Source organism: Lepisma saccharinum, chromosome 11 (assembly GCF_977018435.1).
Source record: "Lepisma saccharinum chromosome 11, izLepSacc3.1, whole genome shotgun sequence".
NCBI lineage: Eukaryota > Metazoa > Arthropoda > Insecta > Zygentoma > Lepismatidae > Lepisma > Lepisma saccharinum.
In genome coordinates, this window is record NC_139239.1 from 7,915,240 (window position 1) to 7,934,207 (window position 18,968).

The following is an 18,968-nucleotide window of genomic DNA, read 5'->3' on the forward strand; positions in this document are numbered from 1 at the left end:
GTGTTGTTTGTTAAAGTGAGTATTGAAAAGCCTCGCACACCTTGTGCTGGCAACACCACTCTTTGTATGTGCAAAAAAGCATGATTAAACTGAAAAAAATAGTTCTCAGCTTTTGACTATATCTTAGGAAGACACCAGCAATCATGTTCATTTTAGATAATGATGTGAAGTTAGCTGGTGGTAAAATGTAATAATGAAGGTTGTAATACTGGCTGACAGTAGACATACCTACAGATAAATCTGGCAGTTATTTTTTTAATAATAAATCTGATAAGTTATTTATTATGAGGGTTGCTGGAAAAGTTTCTGCAAACTACCACCAACAGTGGCGCTAGTGTTCCGCTATTATAAAAATCTGAAGAATAGACCTTTTTTATGTTTAAATTATCTTTGATTGTTTGTTTAAGCCTATTCGTTCATTTTTCACAGCAGTTTGAAGTAGTAGTTTCGTGTGAGAAATGGAAATTTCTCATGAACACTTTCCTGCAATGATTTTTTATGATTTCAAATGTAGTTTAACACCGAAAGACTTCATTTAGCTTTTGGGGATGAAGCACCATCCAATAGGATTGTGTACAATTGGTTTTCTGAATTCCAGCGTGGTCGCACATTTCTCAGTGATGAATTTCGTGAAGGTCATCCATCCACGTCTGTTGTTTGCCAGTAATGTTGATGCTGTGCGTGAAATGATTGAGAGAGATCGGCATGTGACATGCCGTGACATTCAGGCATCCTTGAACATTGACATGAAAGCAATACATACAATTTTGCATGGTCATCTGAACGTACGGAAACTTTCAAGCCGTTGGGTCCCACACAACTTGACCGAAGCTCAAAAATTGGTGTAAAGAAATGCTCAAAAAATTCAACCGAGGCAAGTCAAATTTGGTGTACTACATTGTTACAGGGGACAAAATGTGGATCTATTCATACAAACCCGAAACTAAACAGCAATCCACTGTTTGGGTGTTTCAAAGTGAGCCGAAACCAACAAAAATTGTTCGTTCGAGGAATGCTGCCAAGCAAATGAGTGCTTGTTTCTTCGATTATAACGGACATGTGGCAAGAATAGCTTTAGAAGATCGAATGACTGTAAATGCTGAGTGGTATACAACAATTTGTTGGTGTAAAACAAACCCAAATCGTTGCATTATTCTTCACCACGACAACGCCAGTTCCCACTCAGCACTCAAAACTGTTGATTTTTGTCCAGTAAAAATTTCAAATTAATGACTAGTGGAAAAAATGCTTTCAAAATTGGTTTGACCATATGCAAAAGTGTATCGATCTTAAGGGTGAATACTTTGAAAAACAATAAAGCCATTCCCAGAATTTCACATGTCTTTTTTCATATTGATTGCAGAAACTTTTCCAGCAGCCGTCGTATGATACATGCTGTACTAATGCCTGTAGAAAAGTAGCACCGTAAGAAGGCAGCTGGTTTCTGGTCAGCACACATCTTTAATGGTGGGAAGAATGGTCAAGTCTCTTGGATGTCAGGGTATAGTCATGTATCCCAAGATTTCTTTAAAAACCTGTACCCCCCCCACCCCCCATACCCACTGCAGGCTTTGATTTCTAATGGTTTAAGAGGTCAAATCAAATACAACCATGTTGCCCAAAGTTTGATTAAACAGGGGAGTCATACAGTATCACCATCATGTCTGTACAGCCGTACAGAGAAATATTAAGCTTATTCAACTTCTTTGCGAGTTAATCAAGATTTTCAGAAATCTCTAAGAACTAAAGAAAAATGTGTCATACTGTTCCACTTTGGATATGTAGATAGTAAAACTGTCAACTCTATCAGGTTGAACATCATGTGTTGAGTGTTTTTTTTTTTACTGAAATGCAGACTGACTTGGTCAGCATATTTAGTGTTTTTATCTATCATGCCTGGGTACACCAATACCGATAAAACAATATATGTATACCAGTTCATACGACAACTGCTATTTAATTGATCGCAACCTTAAAAATGTATTGTCCTAGTTCTGATATTCTGTGAAGGCACACAGTGGTTCAGATCTCACTTGAATTTGTAGGTCCAGTCTCAATTAAGCCTATTTGGGCATATAGTGGATGAAGTTGTTGCAACCCAGTATTTGAACATAATTAGGTGAATTTGGTGATTGTGCATGGGAGGAGGGAGGGAGTATGTGTACATGGTTTCGTATAGAAATTATCTAGCAATGGTCATAAATAACCTTGATTGTGTTAGTATTTCCCCCTCTCATTTAAAAGTAAAATTGGAGTTTGTGTGTACGAGTGGCAGTACATATTCCAAGTTTCATATATGAACATGGCAAGGAATCTTCAAAATCACACATCTTTTCCTTGTTTGCATGAATACCTGACTTCATTTTTTTTCCATATTCTGAACCTAAAATCTAACTTTGTTCCGATGGAAGTTCAACTTTATTAACTAGATACTTATATTTCTAGGCTCTGGAGTTTGTCTCAAATTGTTTGTCAGCTGGAAACTATGATGCCTTGCAGCAAGTTGTCACATCTGATGCATTGAATGAAATCAAGACTAATATATCCAGATTTTCAGTGCAGCAAAGATTGGAACTGTCCGTTTCTAAGGATGATATATATTTTTCCTTTCCATATCAGGTTGGAATTATTTTCAATGATGACGAGAGTAAGTAGTTTCTTTTATCATTTTGAAATGGGTAGTGAAGTAGCCAGAATTGAAAATGATTTAATCAGTGATTAAATCTACTTTCACTGTGGAAGTTTGTTTGGTGGCTTGTCTGTGGGTGCATGAACTATAATCACTTGGAAAACATTGCAGGATATAATTAACGACTTTGAGGTTTGTTTTGGCAAATCAACACAGTCACGGCCAACATTATTGGGATGTTGCTATGGGAAGTGTTCTTGATGCTCCTCCTATCACTTGAGGCGAAATTTGTGCTGCTGTGGAGGCATCGATTCAATGATCAATGAAATCAACATGCACACATTCTACAGAGTTAGGCATCCCAAGAACAACAACAATGTGAGATCATATGAAAAAGGACTTAAAAGTGAAATGTTCTACCCAACCTGTACATTAATCTAATAATCATTTAATCAACTGAGAAAGGAAAAGGAAGCAAACAAAATATATATACTGGTGGGATGAAGATCATTCAAAAGGAAATGCAATGTGTAAACTGTAAACACACTTAAATTATCTTGATTTAAAATTTCTCCACGATATGACGTCACCCCTTAATTCAATCACGTGGTTCCACAAAACATCAGTGGGTTGGAGAGACGAGTAATTTTGTAAACAAGGAATGTGGCTGTATAAAGAGGGGGGAGGGGGTGAAATTCTTTCAGATTTTATAGAACGTTTGTATTCAGTTAGGGATTGATGAGTGCAGCGATACCAAGTTGATATTTTCTTTGATCACTGCATGTATACAATGCCTAAAACTACACAATTTTTCAAAGTATAAAGCACCATAAATCATGTATCATTTTAACCTTTAGAGGTTGGCTGGCACAAATGTGTACCACCACCGGTATTCAGTTTACCTGCAGCGTGAGGCAGCAATTAATGCACCATTTCTTGAAAACTTTCTTTTTTTTTATCTTTAGTGTACATACAAAGGTATGACATACTCGAATCACAAAACAATACATTCATTGTTACTATTAACAACAAACAAAGTTTGAAAAAGTCCTTATTTTCCCTTCATTACCCCCATATTATTATTACAGGATAGATTTATATAAATTGCTCTTAACTTCTAAACTACTGCATCTTTTTGAAAAGTTTAAATTCTACTAGCAATAATGAGTAAAAACCAACATTTTAAGGATTCACTGGGGCAAAAGTCTGATTATCAAAATTTGCTCGGACCATGTGTTAGCAGCATACAGCAGCAATTAACGGGCCTTCTTGAAAACTATACACCATATTTTAGTTCTGTCTTCTTTGTTCATTAGTATACTTCTAAATATATACTCGAATTTCAAAACGCAAACCTTGGATGTAAACACACTTAAATTTCTATTGATTTAAAATGCAATAATTTTTATAAGCAAGAAAGCTAATTTTGTTCAGAATAATATACAAGATACTAATCATAAACCTTAAGTAGTGTCATTATTATTAAGCTGTAAATAAACATGGCAGCTGCAAACTATCATATAAGAAATTTCCAAAATTGAGCTACAAAGACAAAAAAAAATATTTTAAGTTACAATTATATAGTACGTCCAGATATCTTATTTTCGCTGGAAGAAAAGTCGCTGACATTATTATAGTTCCATTAACACACTCAACAAACATTTCCATATACAGTAGCAGAAATGGAAAAAAAATAATTAATGAAATATTTTTTATTTGCTTTAATCAAACTGTTCAAATATTTTACAGGACAGTTTATCAGAAAAAGTCTTTCTATAAATTAATTATATATATATATATATTATATATATATATATATATAGGTACGGTGCCAAAAAAACAAGAAATTTTAAAAATCATCAAAAATGATTTTTTAAAAATAAAAATCATGATTTCTATTCACCCTGATCTTTGTTCAGTACTAAGCTTTTGTATCATCATGAAGGGAAAAACCATGCGCAGCAAAAGCAGAGGTGTAATATTGAATGATGTTGAAGTTTTTGAAGCAAAGGAGAGAAGTTATACATGCTGCAACATGAAGGCACTTGAGGCACAAGCAAAGGAGAACTGAGAGCAGAAAAATAATGACTGTCCACTTCAGTTTTCTGTGGTGTTTCTAATCTTAGTTGGACTGTAGACATGTGTTACCAATCTTAATTGACTATTGAGCTTCTGTAATCACACCACTTTTGTCAACATTGCCACCATAAATATTATCACCAACCTAGCATTTTTGGTGTTCAAATACACACTTTTTTTCTTTATCAATTTATTGATCTCAGATTCAACCGCATTCCACTTCATAAATATTTTATTTCATATATACAATTTAAAAATAAATGTCTTTCTTGGTCATGTTTCATTGTTTAATAATGCAATAACATATTTACTAGGGCTGAGCTGATACCGATGTGGATACTCTCACTGATTCACTTATACTGATGCTTGAAAGTTGTAATAATTAAAAATTGTTCAAAATATAGATAATATTCGTGTGCAAGTATTCCAATACATCAAATTTACCAGATTTTTTGCTTTAAAATATTTGATTATATTAAATTACATTTTATGTCATCACAAAATCCAATTTTTTCACACAAAAGTAGTGCAAAAGAAACTTCGAATTTTGCATAATTTCCAGGATACTTAGACACCGCGAAAGTGTCTCATGGCATTTTTGAGGAGTGTGTGAAAGACCAATGTCGGAAAAGTATCGGCAGGTATCAATAAATAAATTCCAACCAATACTCTCAGATACCACTGGCCGATGCATTGGTATCAGCTCAGCCCTGGATTTACAATTTCATTTTGGACATAGTAAGTTTTCAGAGCACAATCTCGCATGTTTTCATTTATTAAAAAAATATATATTCTTTCACTTCTCATGTTTGTTGCAAAGTTCTTACTCATGAAGTGTAATAACTGAAACACTGTAGGACATTGCACACATGAGGAGCTACTAAACCAAGAAAATTTCCAACTTTAAAACTTCATATATGCTCCAGAAAGTATTTATTTAAATATACTAGAACCAGTCAATAATTCATGATGGTTTAAAATTACTTACGTGAAATTTAGAAGATTTCACACTTCCGCATTGCACAATTTAATGGTTCAATCCTATCATTAAATTGTGCAATGCGGAAGTGTGAAATCTTCTAAATTTCACGTAAGCAGTCAATAATTATCTACACTTTCGCTGGAATTTTTTTTTAGGTTGGCCATACTGCTTTCTGCATATGCATGTGAATAGAGTGAGCGTTTGTTATTGCACATATTTAACCTTCATGTTGTTATTTTCTTTTTGCAGAGTAAGCATAGCCATGTCACTCCGTACGAAAGAAGAGCAGTGATACATTTTTTATGGTCTGAAGGTGTTCCAGAGGCTGAAATTCACCAAAGACTTGCATCACAATATGAAAGGAAGTAATAATCTGGATGACTTGCTCAGTGTTGTCAGTACTGGTTGTGAATGGGCATCCTTCTCCTTCTTTATGTTTAATATTTTACAGTTATTTTTGAATTTCTCAAACCATTCAAAAACTTTGCGGTGGCATAGAACTTTCCCCATATTGTGATGGCAAGCTTTCAGTGGATTTCAGCCCCTGACACATGTTCAGACCAACAAATGAGTCATGCTTGCTGTTCTTCTTTGATGCAAACTGAGTGAGGCATGGTTATGTCTACTCTGCAACAAGAAAAGAAAATGAGCAATGAAGGTCAAGTGTGCACTAACAGGCTGTCTACCAAAATAACAAATCCAAAATTCTTGACTTTTTTATAACTTTTCCTTGGCCTTTCTTTCCATTTTTTTCCTTTTTCTTAACATTTATATCTCCCCCTACTTAGGTATAGTTTGAAATTAAGAAAATAGATATTTTTATTCAGTAAAAAAAAAAAAAAGCCACAAGGCTGGTTAAGATGAAAACTGAAGCTGTACTGTAACAAGAGGTTTAAACTTTATGCATGTAAAAATTAATGCTTCAGACTTCATCCTTGGTGAGGAATGGCCACAGGTATATAACAATGTACATAAAAAAAACACCACTGCGTTTGTGTTCCGATATGAATTGTGTGATCTTCCGGCATACGATATAGAAAACAATTTATTTTGTTCTGAGCCTGTGAACCAGACCCATGGTCGCATACAGGGTGGATAAAGGTCATGATTTTTATTAGATCACGCTAAACATGCAATTTTTAAGTGTGGTGCTATATTTTTGTGACCGACTGTAAATTCATTATACTGTAAAAAAATAATAGCAAAAAATCTTGACCACAAGCATAATTTCTTCACTTTCTTGACCTTTCACCCTGACTAAGGTGAAGCCAAATTCACACTCTATTGACATGCACATGCAGACGACAGTATAGTCAACATACATAAAATTAAAGTAAAGGTACAGTCTAGTACTAACAATGGCAGACTCAATGGAACTTCTTGACAAAAAGCTTGAAACATTTTAAAAAAGAGAAATTTCATTTGAAGTATCAATACAATACACACAGCCAATTATATTATTGGCATAAGAGAGGTCCCTTCTCCCCACATCTTTTAATTGCTAAATATTTTGATGTTTTTGTTACTTTATTGCCTCTTTTAGCTTACTTTGTTGATGAGTGATGGAAAGACGAAATTCGTGAAGGGCCACTTGCAAAGAAAATCCATGCATAAACCAGGATTCAAACCTGGGAGTTGTTGTGTTGAGATCAAATGTTGATTGCTTAATGTGCTCAGTCACAGCATCAGTTTTGTCATTACTAGGAATAGCAGTCTGAATACAGAGTATGATTCTGTGTGCATACATGCAAGTTTTTGATAATGTGTAACTTATATCAGCATGTATTCTTTTCTTCTGCAGAAAACCAACAAAGATTTGTGGAAATTACAATGTGTTACCATGTTCTTAAGGGATTGCAAGAAATCCAGCAGAAGTTGTCTGGTCCCCCTACCCTGGGGACAGCAGCAGAATATCAGAACCAAATATACATTTGTAATTATCGCTTTCTACGGGAGTTTACAAAAGGGGTTGATGCAGAATGGAAAATAAATGTTGTCAATCATTTCAAACCTATAGATATGGAATACAGAATTGGCCCACATTCTGATAAGTAAGACCACATTGGTAGTGGTAGATTATGAGGTTTTGATAATGAAGTGTATGTAAATATCAATATTATGTAATAAAGTAGGTTACAATTTTCTAATTCCAGTATTTTAATCTTATGTAATGTAAGGACTATTGTGTGTAGTGCTTATTAACATACCTGAAACGAGTGCTTCAGTACTTGGCAGGCTTTTGATTCACTCTGTTGTTTTACTGATAGTCATTAAGTGTGATGCCACAGTTAGTTTGTCTGCTGAGTTTTATTGCAGTGACAATATCCAAACATCCATTTTGAATGTTTAATTCATAAGGAATTATGAATGTCAATTCATAAGTAAACTGCAGCATGGTGTCTGTTCATTTGCAGTCAGGTGGTGTGGACCACTCTCTCTTAGCAGACTACTTTTGTATCTGATATGTTTAGCTACTCAGGTTGTTTTTTTTTGTGTTTTTTTTTCACTTTCCCAGGTGCTACTGAATTCTTTTGTTCATGGATCAGATTTCTCTGCATAGGCTATCTAGGGAGGGGAGGAAGTATCACATGTATTTCCTTCATCAAGATTTTTAAAAATAATTGTTTTCTGTATCTTATGTATTGGCATATCCGTGTAAATTGTGCGATTTTCAGTCCAGTCCACCACCATAGACAGGGAATTATCTAATAATATTCACAGATAAAGTAAATAATTGTTTGGGTGTATTATATCTCACTGGGTTTCTAACAAACACCTAATATTGCTGGTGTTATTCGGTAACAAAAAGTAAATAGTATTTCCTTCTTTTTACGTAATAATTTAATTTATAAAATTTCAACATTATAACTAGTTAATCAAAAATATTAGATTTAACATATTCACATCACTGTTAATGTACATTGAGTAATAAAAGTTAAAATATCATTCACACAAATCAAACAAAACAAAAAAAATGTTCTTGACTATTCGCTCACATGTAAAAGAAAGTTAAATGCCAGTTTTTGAAATGTTTACTTCACCATTTTGACTACATCCTGTAGTCAAAATTAGGATAACTCTTGTGTAGGCACTTCCAATTCTTGAGAACTCAGCTAGTGACTAAACAAATGCCATAATATGGGAATATCCCCGTTTCAATCACGTTGCAGGATTTTGAAACCACAAACAACAGGAAGCAATAAGGGGTAAGCCCAAACTCAGAACATCATTATCGATTTTATTCCCTTGCGAATCCAACAAGAAAACTGAGATTGTAAGAGGACTCTGAAACAAAAATAATTTATCAATCAATAAACTGATCAAAACAAATGTGCTGATATCTGATAAAATGCATTACTTGGTTAAATCACTGCAAGCATCCTGAATTTTGAAATTAAAAAAAATGGAATCCTTAAATGATTAACATGTAGGGCTGCCATTAGGAAATGTAAGGCCTTGAGTAAATATATCCACAAGGATGTATATATTGAACAGCAAAAATGTAGACAACTTCCATTTCTTGTCAAAATTATACACTTAAATAACATAATTATTACCATTGTGTCTTCCTCCGTGGCCATACGGTCTAAGGCACCTTGCTTTGGACGGTGGCTGCGGGATGGCATATGTTCGATCCCGGGTTCAGTCTCCGGGAATTTTCGGCCTGTGAATAGGGCCGGTGGAACCCCACCATCGTGAGGAAATTCGGGAGCTTCGAATGAGTAAGCGTAATCCGGTCGTGTAGACCTACTAATATGGCTGGGGATACGTCGGGCTGACCCCTCCGACTATTCCAATCCTGGTTGAAGATCTCCACGCTTAGCGGTGACGAAGGAAAGCGTGGGAGGGAGACTGGCAGCTGGTAGGTAAGCCATGGGCTGTTATGCACAGGATTATATTAGTATTATTATCATTGTGAAATTATGTCATTGTTCACGAACATCAAAACATGGTTTCTCTGTGAACCACTGACAAAATTTGACACTAACAAAGAGGCAAACTATTTCCCAGCCTATACCCAATGCTCCAACAAACTTCCCCCCCACTTGAATTTCCACTTCAAGCAAAGAAATCAATCGCCGAAATATGTTTGTATTTACAGATTGTTCTCTCACTAAGATATTAACATAATTATGCCTTGTTTCCATATTAAATACACTCAAGTTGCTGACCAAGGCAGTTTATTAAGAATCAAAAGCACTTTACATGTAACGTTTCTACCCTACCCTGATTGAGGGTTGAAATGTTACATGTAAAGTACTTTTAATTCTTAATAAACTGCCTTGGACAGCAACTTTAGTTAATTTTCATTGTAGGAATTTAATCTTTTACTGCAAATGGTGGTGCTTCATGTATTTTGTCAGATGTTTGTAATACTTTTAAACCATAGAAAGAAAAATGTAAGCAAAAGTTAGTCCAAGGCCACGGTTTTACTCCTGATCTTCCCTACACTACTGCAGTGTTGCATATGCTAAGCCCCTGTCGCTGGAACTAAAGAGCCCTTATTCATGAACACGTACATGGCTCTTTCTTACCCAAAAAACAATAGCATACTAACACTTCTGTGGCACAATGTGAAATGTAGATTCAAATGTTTTTCAGAGACTTCTGTCGCCCATTCCATGCATGAGTAATATAAATGAATTATAGAGTAGAGTTTGCAACACTTGCAGACACCCAAAGTATTCTTTGCATGTTTTGGGCTTTCAATTGACCGGAGCCCTGTATCAACTTACCAGGCGAAATGTGGAAAATTATATAGTTCACGGCAGGTAGCATAGTCAAGGGGCAAACGCGAACAGAGAATTATATCTTTCCTGGACTGAGAACCAGCAGAGTCAAAAAGGAAGCACGGAAACATTCTAAGTGGAATTGTGGCTTCAGATTTTGAAAACACTTTAACCTTTCATAGAACATGCAGAAAGCAACAATGAGAACTTCTGAAAAATCTATGCAAATAGCATTCGCCCTGCCTCTCCTTAGCACATGCTACTGGTGGCGACTGAGACAGTGGCACGGCAGGTGAGTCATGGCTCTGCGTACAATATTATCCATGATGACCTTGGGTGTATGGTCCCCGGAGCTGTCCAATGAACACAAGCATGCATGGGGGGACAAACTGTCACAATCATTTGGATCATTATGCTCATGAAAGAGATGGTTTTCTCAGTTCAATTGTGACAGGAGACATGTCCTGGGTGCACCATTACGAACCAGAAAGTAAGAGATAACTGATACAGTGGAAGCATCCACAGTCGCCAGTTACAAAAAAATTCAAGACCCTGGTCCCCATTGGGAAAATCATGCTGTCCATCTTTTAGGATGTCAATGCCGTATATCGGTGCACTTCCAGGACAAGGGCCAAACTCATATTGGTGCTCCATACAGTGGCATGTGAACAAGTTGAAGCCAACGATACAATCAAAATGCTGTGGACTTTCTAAAAAGGAGCATTGTTGATTCACGATAACACTCTCCCCCATACAGCTGCGCATACAGTGGATACACTACATGCTCTGAAATTTGAGGTGTTGAAACATCCAACAAAGTCTGGACTTGGCACCATCGAACTTTCACTTTGGAGGCAGCAAGGCAAAGTTGGTTCAAGGCCAAACCAGAAAGCTTCTTTGTAGACAAGTGGACCAAGGGTGTTGCGAAGCAGGGAGACTATGTCGAAAAACAAGATGCAAACAATTTCAGTAAAAATCCCGTTTTTTAATTACTTCCCCTTGAAATGTTTAAAGTTACCATTTTAAAGAATCTTGCATCACGGTGTAAATGTGACTACTCACACAACCAGTCACAACATGCACTTTAACCTAGAAAACCTCAAAATGTCAGCACTACTCAATATCATATTTGAAGTGCATACTATAACATACAACCATTCCAAGCATTTTATCTTCCTTTTACAATTACCAGGTTTTAAGCTTGACCAGAATTGAGAAAATATTACTCTATTCAATGCCAATAGTCTTTCTGATACTTTTACTATCTGAACATTTCATAAGGTTAGAATTTAACTAAATAGTGTGAGGAAAATAAATTAATATTACCTCAGTGAAAAACTGATGATGTGACAACACAATATATATAAAATTTACCTTTATCTTTTGAAGATTGTGAATACTAAGCACATAGTCTCCTTCCTTTCTTTCCAATTCCAATGTCACGACCTGAAATAAATTATTGTTGTATTAAAAACCAAAATCTGCATCAAAATTATTTCTGGATCTAAAACAAAGAGTTGCTTAGGTTGCTGTGTACCTTGGTTTACAGTCTCCCCACCAAAGATTCCAGGTTCAATTCTTGGCATGTCTCTTCCATCGTCAGTTCCATCTAATTACAGTGGAACCTCAATTTTGTTTTTTTCAGGGGACCAAACTGGAAAAACTTAAAATGCGGGAAAATGTAAAATCGAGGTAATTTTTATAGCATTTTGCTGCGTTGGGACCATGAAGATTGAATGTATAATGCGGGAAAATGTAAAACCCAGGAACGTAAAATTGGGGTTCCACTGTACCATTCATCCTCATCTGGATTAGCCGAAAGTGGCAAAAAAAGGAATGTACAGCAAGATTCCATCCACCACCACACAAAATGAGACTTGTGTTTACTTTTGTCAACAGCTCTTAAATTGATATTACATTACCATGAAAGTTTCAACACCATATTTTGACATTTTTAATAAAGTACCAGCCCTTGCAGTTCAAATCTTTGGCAGCTGTCACACTGAAGTGACATACAACACAGAGGTTTCACACCAAAGTGATATGGGCACCTCTATCCTGTAAAAGAGCATGCACTGTGCCTATACGACCAACAGAAGGAAGTGACAAATGCATGCTATCGAGAAAACAGCCCAGTCCAAATGGCATGGAAGCAACAATGAGCATGTATAGCCTGTTGTGTCACTTTGGCACCAAATGTTACATTTATTTCTGAAGGTTCACTTACAAGTGCCACAAATTGCTTGTCACTTTGGTCTAAAAACCATCTTGTTTTTTTTTTTGTTTTTTTTTTTAACTGCTAAAAGTATGGTGCTTACAGAATCTGATATACTGAATGGTACCACGGGCCACTTTAAATCTATGGAAAGATATTCATGCGAGTTCAATTCTAAATATATTTCGCATAAGTGGATATTTAAAGAAAACTTATTAGGCTGGAAAGTATAAGGAATATGTTAACATTATTAATTTAATTGAATGATTAAATTTGGTTATTTTACGTTCATTTTCTGCCACTTTTGACCAATTATGACAATGAGGGTTGATGAGATATGATGAAATTGAGGAAGGGATACTTACACCCAAGCATTGTTGCCTTGTAATCAAGGGGTCCCGAGTTCGATACCTGGTGGAGGCACATAGTGGTTCGGATCCTACTTTAAACTGTAGGTCCAGTCCCGATTAGCCTTACTGTGCATAAAGTGGACTTAAAAAAACCAACTCAACCAACTTACTCCCAAGCCCAGGGAGAGATCCAAACTTGAGCCCCATGGCATCGTAGCATACTGCGTTAACCACTTTGTCACAGAGATTAGCATTGTTAACATTATGTACAGTCACGGAAAAAAATATAATATCAGTAATTGGGAAGTATTTCTTACCATGACTGCACACCATTGAGATAAATTTATAATCATCGAACATACACCCACGCAAAATGACTTCGGACCTCATAACAAAAGCACAAAAAATTACATCTTTATCACAGGGCGGAGGCTAAGTCTTGAATCATTGACTTGTTGATAAAAGCAAGAGACTTGGTAGAATTAATTGTTAATTGTTCTATCATTAATGATATTTTCAGTCAAGTAGAAAATCGATATCTGCGCTCAACGGCCACCATCTTGAAAATAATCTGCCATATTTGATATTTTTTGATTTTATATATCTCGAGGTGTCTCCTATCAACGTCCGATTTTCTCAGAAATGTTCCAAATAGTGTAAACTTTCATAATAAATCAATAAATCTATTTTAAATAATAAGAAATATAAGTTTTCAGAAAGTCTTAATTAATAATTCTCAAACCAAACAATGGCATTTTCTATTTTGTAAGATTACTTAGTGTATGTTAGAAGTCTTTAGACGAACTGAACCCCTATTTTTTCTAGATTTATAAATTTACCTTAAATAACATTTTAAGAGAAATACAATTTACAAACAAGTGAACATAAATTTTGAAAAAAAAGGATCATTGTTAAGACTTTCAACTCGCGGTTATTCTCATAAAATGTTTTGTAGTTTTTCTGAAAAACTTCTATTTGTTATTTTTTCAAAAATAGATTTATTGATTTATTATGAAAGTTTACACTATTTGGAACATTTCGGAGAAAACCGGACATTGATAGAAGACACCGTTCCCGAGATATATCAAATCAAAAAAATATCAAATATGGCGGATTATTTTCAAGATGGCGGCCGTCGGAGTGCAGATATCGATTGGCTACTCGACTGAAAATATCTTTAATGATACAACAATTAATCCTACCAAGTTTCTTGCTTTTATCAACAAGTCAATGATTCGGGACTTAGCCTCTGGCCTGTGATAAAGATGTAATTTTTTGTGCTTTTGTTATGAGGTCCGAAGTCATTTTGCGGCTGATGTAAACCAGTATTTGTCCATGAAAGAAGAAAAAAAGGACAAATTGTCGTACGAGAACCAGAGGAACATAACTGCAAAAATTGATTGATTGATTTGGTTTCTTTAACTTTGCTCCTCTGTCAACTCTGGCTAATTGCAAAGATGAGGATGAGTGATGAAATTGAAGGGACACACACACAAAGAACTCCCATACCCAGGACAGGATTCAAATCCAGGACCCCTGGCATTGTAGCGCAGGTTGGCGTAACTCCAAAAATGAAGTTTTCAGTTTTGTTTACCGTATCTCCTCTGATCTTTATTTGGAATCAGATCGATGTGTCTTCATCTCTTCTCCATAGCAGTGAAGTACAGTCACACATCTTCAATTTGCTGATTCGTAAGAATACATTATTTCCTATCTCCTGTAAATTTGATAAATTGCAGTTCCATTCTTCTGGTTCTCACGTGAAGGAATATCCCCTCCCCCTTTTTTTAGCTTGCTGGATACAGAAATAAGTAAGAGGAAAGAGATCACACTTACGCAGTGAGGGTCTTCAAAAGTCAAATGCCACGGATGTACACTTTCAAAAATGATATCCAGAGAATTTAAAATGACCTGTTTATGAGGGCGATACTTAATCAAGGCAGACAAGTTCATTTTTCGAAAGTTAATTTGCTGAGTTGATGGAAGGCCCACAAAATTTCTGAAGATCTCATCAGTATGATCATCTCCTGTAGAGAGAAATAAAAATTGACGCTCAACACACGCACACAATAAAAATTTCCAAGACAATGTACTAAATTTCTGGGGTTGAACCAACACCACTTTGAAATGCTACTAATACTCTGCCTAACTCCCACCGATATCAATGCTTGAACACTGTAACAATTAAAAGTTGTTCAGAATATTAATTAAAAACAATATGTATATAATTATTCCATTGCAATTGCATCACATCAATTTACTAGGGTTTTCAGACTTACATCACAATATTAATGCAGCTGATGAATAGATTCTCTCAGGCTATCAAACAAGCAAATTCAGGAAAGGTACCCAAGCTTTAGAGAGCTAATATCACTCTCTCGAAAGCTTAGGTACCTCTCCAGAACTAAACTGGACCAAAAGAATCTAGTCAACATTTGTCGCCAGGGAAGTTCAAGACTTATTTCTCAGTTCGAGGATAATTATAGTCCATAAAAGTGTCTTGTGGCAATTTTGCGATGTGCTCAGGTAAATCAACCAGTAGTAACAACAAAACTTCAAACAGTATCAGCTCAATACTAATAAATTCCTATCAATTAAATGTCCACCTATTCTTCTTTTGTTGCAATATACAGGGTGATCCGTTTGAGATGTCAGAAAAGTAAATCCTTATATACAAGAGGTAAATGTACATATCTCTGAGAAGTTTGTTGTAATGTAAACAGAAAAGATGTAGTTTGGAGTGAGTGGAGGTTTACAGACTTCAGCCATGTGGCAGCAGGAGCATGCATGTAAGACAAACATTTACATACCATACAGCACACTGTACGCACTGTTGAAGCATAACCACCACCTTTCTTTACCGTGTGGCTGAAGTCTGTAAACTTTCACTTACTCGAAACTTATATCCTTTCTCCTTATATTACAACAAACTGCTTAGAAATGCATACATTAACCTCTTGTATATAACAGTTTACTTTTCTCACATCTCAAATGAATCACAATATAAGGCAACCATCTTTATTAGTACATCTCAAGCCATCTTGGAATACATGCTTTCATTTCAAATTGTAGCAAACTACAGGGTGTCCAAAAGGTTACACCCCGTATAAGCACTAGCCATCTATATTACCTATTCTGATAAGATAAATTACTTGGAAATTAGAGATCTTTATTCACTGGTCAGCAAAAAGAGAGAAAACAGGAGGGTGAAGCTAATGTCAGTTTAGTAGCTTAGTTGGTTGGCAGAACATTGCCACAAAATATCAGAATACAGAGTTCAAGTCCTGGCAAACAAGATTTCTTAACAGTGTGTGGCTGATCCACAAATTAAACATTATACCATAATACTGATTTATTTGGCTTGGCTTGGCTTCACTTCACTTCATAGTAGGAAATCTTTCTGGTATTCCTCACTGTTTGTAGCAACTTTCAATACTATTTCATTTATTTCTATATATAGGGTTGATGCATAAGTTCGTAGCGTTTGTGTTTGGTATGGCAACACTGTGGTGTTAGGAGATTGTTTATCATTTAATGTTCATCAATTGAAGTGGCATTGTTGTGCTTGTGAATACACATTGAATTTTACAGATTTGAAGAAAGACTGTATTATTTATGGACTAAAGAACAATAAGTGTCCAGTGGGGGGAAAAAAACACTTCTGACATATCCTTCTGTCCGAGTTTAACATAGGGTCAAAGGCAGCGGAGACGGCTCGAAACATTTGTCCCTTGTACAGGGAGAATGCCACCAGGGAAAGCAGGACTAGAAAATGGTTTTGTCATTACAAAGAGGGCATTTTTTACTTAAGCGTTTCTCCACGTTCAGGAAGACCATTGGGCTTTAATGAAGACAGTTTAAACACTTTAATCCATGAGGATTCACATCAGTCGACTCGAGAATTAGCAAATGTGATGAACTGTAACCATCGTGCAACATTTGCATTCCATGGGTAAGGTTCAGGATACCGCATGCTTTAAATAAAAAGAACCAAATTAGCGAGTAGGCTGGGAAGACAGCATCAAGTACTGCGACAAGATAATGCACACCCACACTCTGCTAACATGACAAAAGCTGATATGCAGGAGCTTGGTTGGGTAGTTATTCCACATCCTCCTTACTCACCCCAATCTTGCACCCTCGGATTGCTACCTTTTCAGCTCTCAATCCATCAATCTTCAAGGAAGCTCCTTTGGTGACGAAAATGCTCTTCAAACTTGGTTTGACGACGCTTTTAACCCCAAATCAGCAGATTTCTTCAGGCGTTGATATGAAAAACTGCCCCAGTGTTGGTAGACAGTCATAGACAATAAAGGAAAACATATTACTGATTAATTTATGTCTTTTGTTCATATCAAAATTAGTATCAAATAAAAATACTTTTGCCACGGTGAAAAAAATGCTACGAACTTATGCATCAACCCAATAATCATATGCATTTTGACTACAGAATCTAACATTATAATATTTACCTTCAATACTGTCAGTAAGACGAAACTTTTTTGTAGTGTTGTTTGCAATCGATGGTATCTGTTTCCCAGCAGCTTCTGGTGTTTCCAAATCTCCTATTACTGAAGAAAAAGGACATGCAAATTATGCCTCTAACAAATAAAAGTGATTCAGGCTAAAACGATTTGAAATTTGAAAAAAAAATTGTTATTAACATTATATTACCATAGCATAAGCTTAACAATTTCATGTCTAATACAGTTGAACCTGAGTTATACGTGTGTCAAGGTGAAGAGAAAATAATACATATAACTGAGAATTACTTGGAAATCAGATTTGGAGAGAATGTCATATCATTATTAAAATACTGTAATTCTATATATTTTGAGGAACAAGACATACGTAATACAGGTTATTTCTGACAAAGTGGTAAATTAACGAATCAAAAAGTTTGATTCTTAAATACACTACATTTGCCACTTTAGTAGTGAACCCTTTCATACTGAAATAATACATTAGACACTATAGTTTTATAGTTTTACTACCCAATTTTAACAAAAATCATCTAAAATAGCATTTCTTTTACTAAAGACTGTACAAAGTGTGGCATAAGCGATGCCTAAATATGCCTATATATTTTGCTGGGATCAACAGTAATTTACATATAAAACAGAATTATGCAGAACTGAGTTACGTATAAAGCAGTCTCAACTGTATTTTAAATAAAACTGAAAAAGGAAAACATTTGATATCAACATGTAACTTCGTTTTTCAATCCTTGACCTTTTGTGGCAACAATGACTTTAAAAGCAACACAAGACACCGTTTGTTTGAGGTGTATGCTCAGATATGCTAATCGGGAGCTCCTGTACAGCCAGATGGTTAGCGGTCACACCTTGGGTAAAAGCAGTCCCAGGTTTGGTTCGCATGGGAGCTAATTTCGGTGTTCACCTAGCATAGTGAGGACACCTGCAAAGCTTCTTGAAAATAAGACATGCTGTAAACGTGTCACCCTATGGAAAAGCTGTTGAAGGGCTGTTGCACCATGGAGTTAGTTTACAACTTACAGTTTAAAGTCACCTCCAAACCACTGCACAATGTGCCTCCACCAGGGATAGAACCTCCAGTTATACCTTAACAATTCTGATTAGAAACAAGCCAAATTTTATCCAGATTTTATAGTGAGCTGTACAGCATTCAGGACCTGATTTTAGAAGTGACTTCTGTGAAAACTGTTTCCAAAAATAATCTGCTTCAGTACTGTGCAAGGATTAGTTGTTTTTAAAACATGAACTCAAGCTCCACATATTAAGAGAAAACTTACATTTGTGAACTTTGGACAGCAAGCTCATAATGTCCAAATCTTCTTTGATGTGTTGTTTTAAATAATTCATGTAGATACCATTCCTTTCTTTAGCTCGTTCATATGCCCCCAGGTTGCTGGTTGTTGCATAAGCTTGAATAAGATTCCTCTCTGGACGGTACTCAAATACTTCTGCCAGTTCTTTATGGATGTCCTTATTTTCTTTTCTAA

The 18,968-nt window shown here is 35.7% G+C and overlaps 2 protein-coding genes across 4 annotated transcripts in view; one reads left to right on the forward strand and one right to left on the reverse strand.

Moving 5' to 3' along the window:
• Positions 1–7,837, forward strand: part of LOC145994614 (m-AAA protease-interacting protein 1, mitochondrial) — a 28,128-nt gene extending 20,291 nt beyond the window's left edge. Inside the window, exons 2-3 of the mRNA XM_083130672.1 lie at positions 2,446–2,647; positions 7,492–7,837. Coding sequence (XP_082986798.1) covers positions 2,446–2,647; positions 7,492–7,745 — 456 coding nt within the window. The 3' untranslated portion in view covers positions 7,746–7,837. The remainder of the gene's footprint in view (positions 1–2,445; positions 2,648–7,491) is intronic.
• The window catches only part of LOC145994613 (mucosa-associated lymphoid tissue lymphoma translocation protein 1-like), a 38,840-nt gene continuing 25,568 nt past the window's right edge, over positions 5,697–18,968 (reverse strand). Inside the window, exons 10-14 of one of the 3 annotated variants that reach the window (XM_083130669.1) lie at positions 18,759–18,964; positions 17,458–17,556; positions 14,822–15,012; positions 11,795–11,866; positions 5,697–8,975 (exon numbers count right to left, since the gene is read on the reverse strand). In XM_083130669.1, coding sequence (XP_082986795.1) covers positions 8,850–8,975; positions 11,795–11,866; positions 14,822–15,012; positions 17,458–17,556; positions 18,759–18,964 — 694 coding nt within the window. In that variant the 3' untranslated portion in view covers positions 5,697–8,849. The remainder of the gene's footprint in view (positions 8,976–11,794; positions 11,867–14,821; positions 15,013–17,457; positions 17,557–18,758; positions 18,965–18,968) is intronic. The other 2 variants (XM_083130670.1, XM_083130671.1) reach the window with 2 other exon arrangements.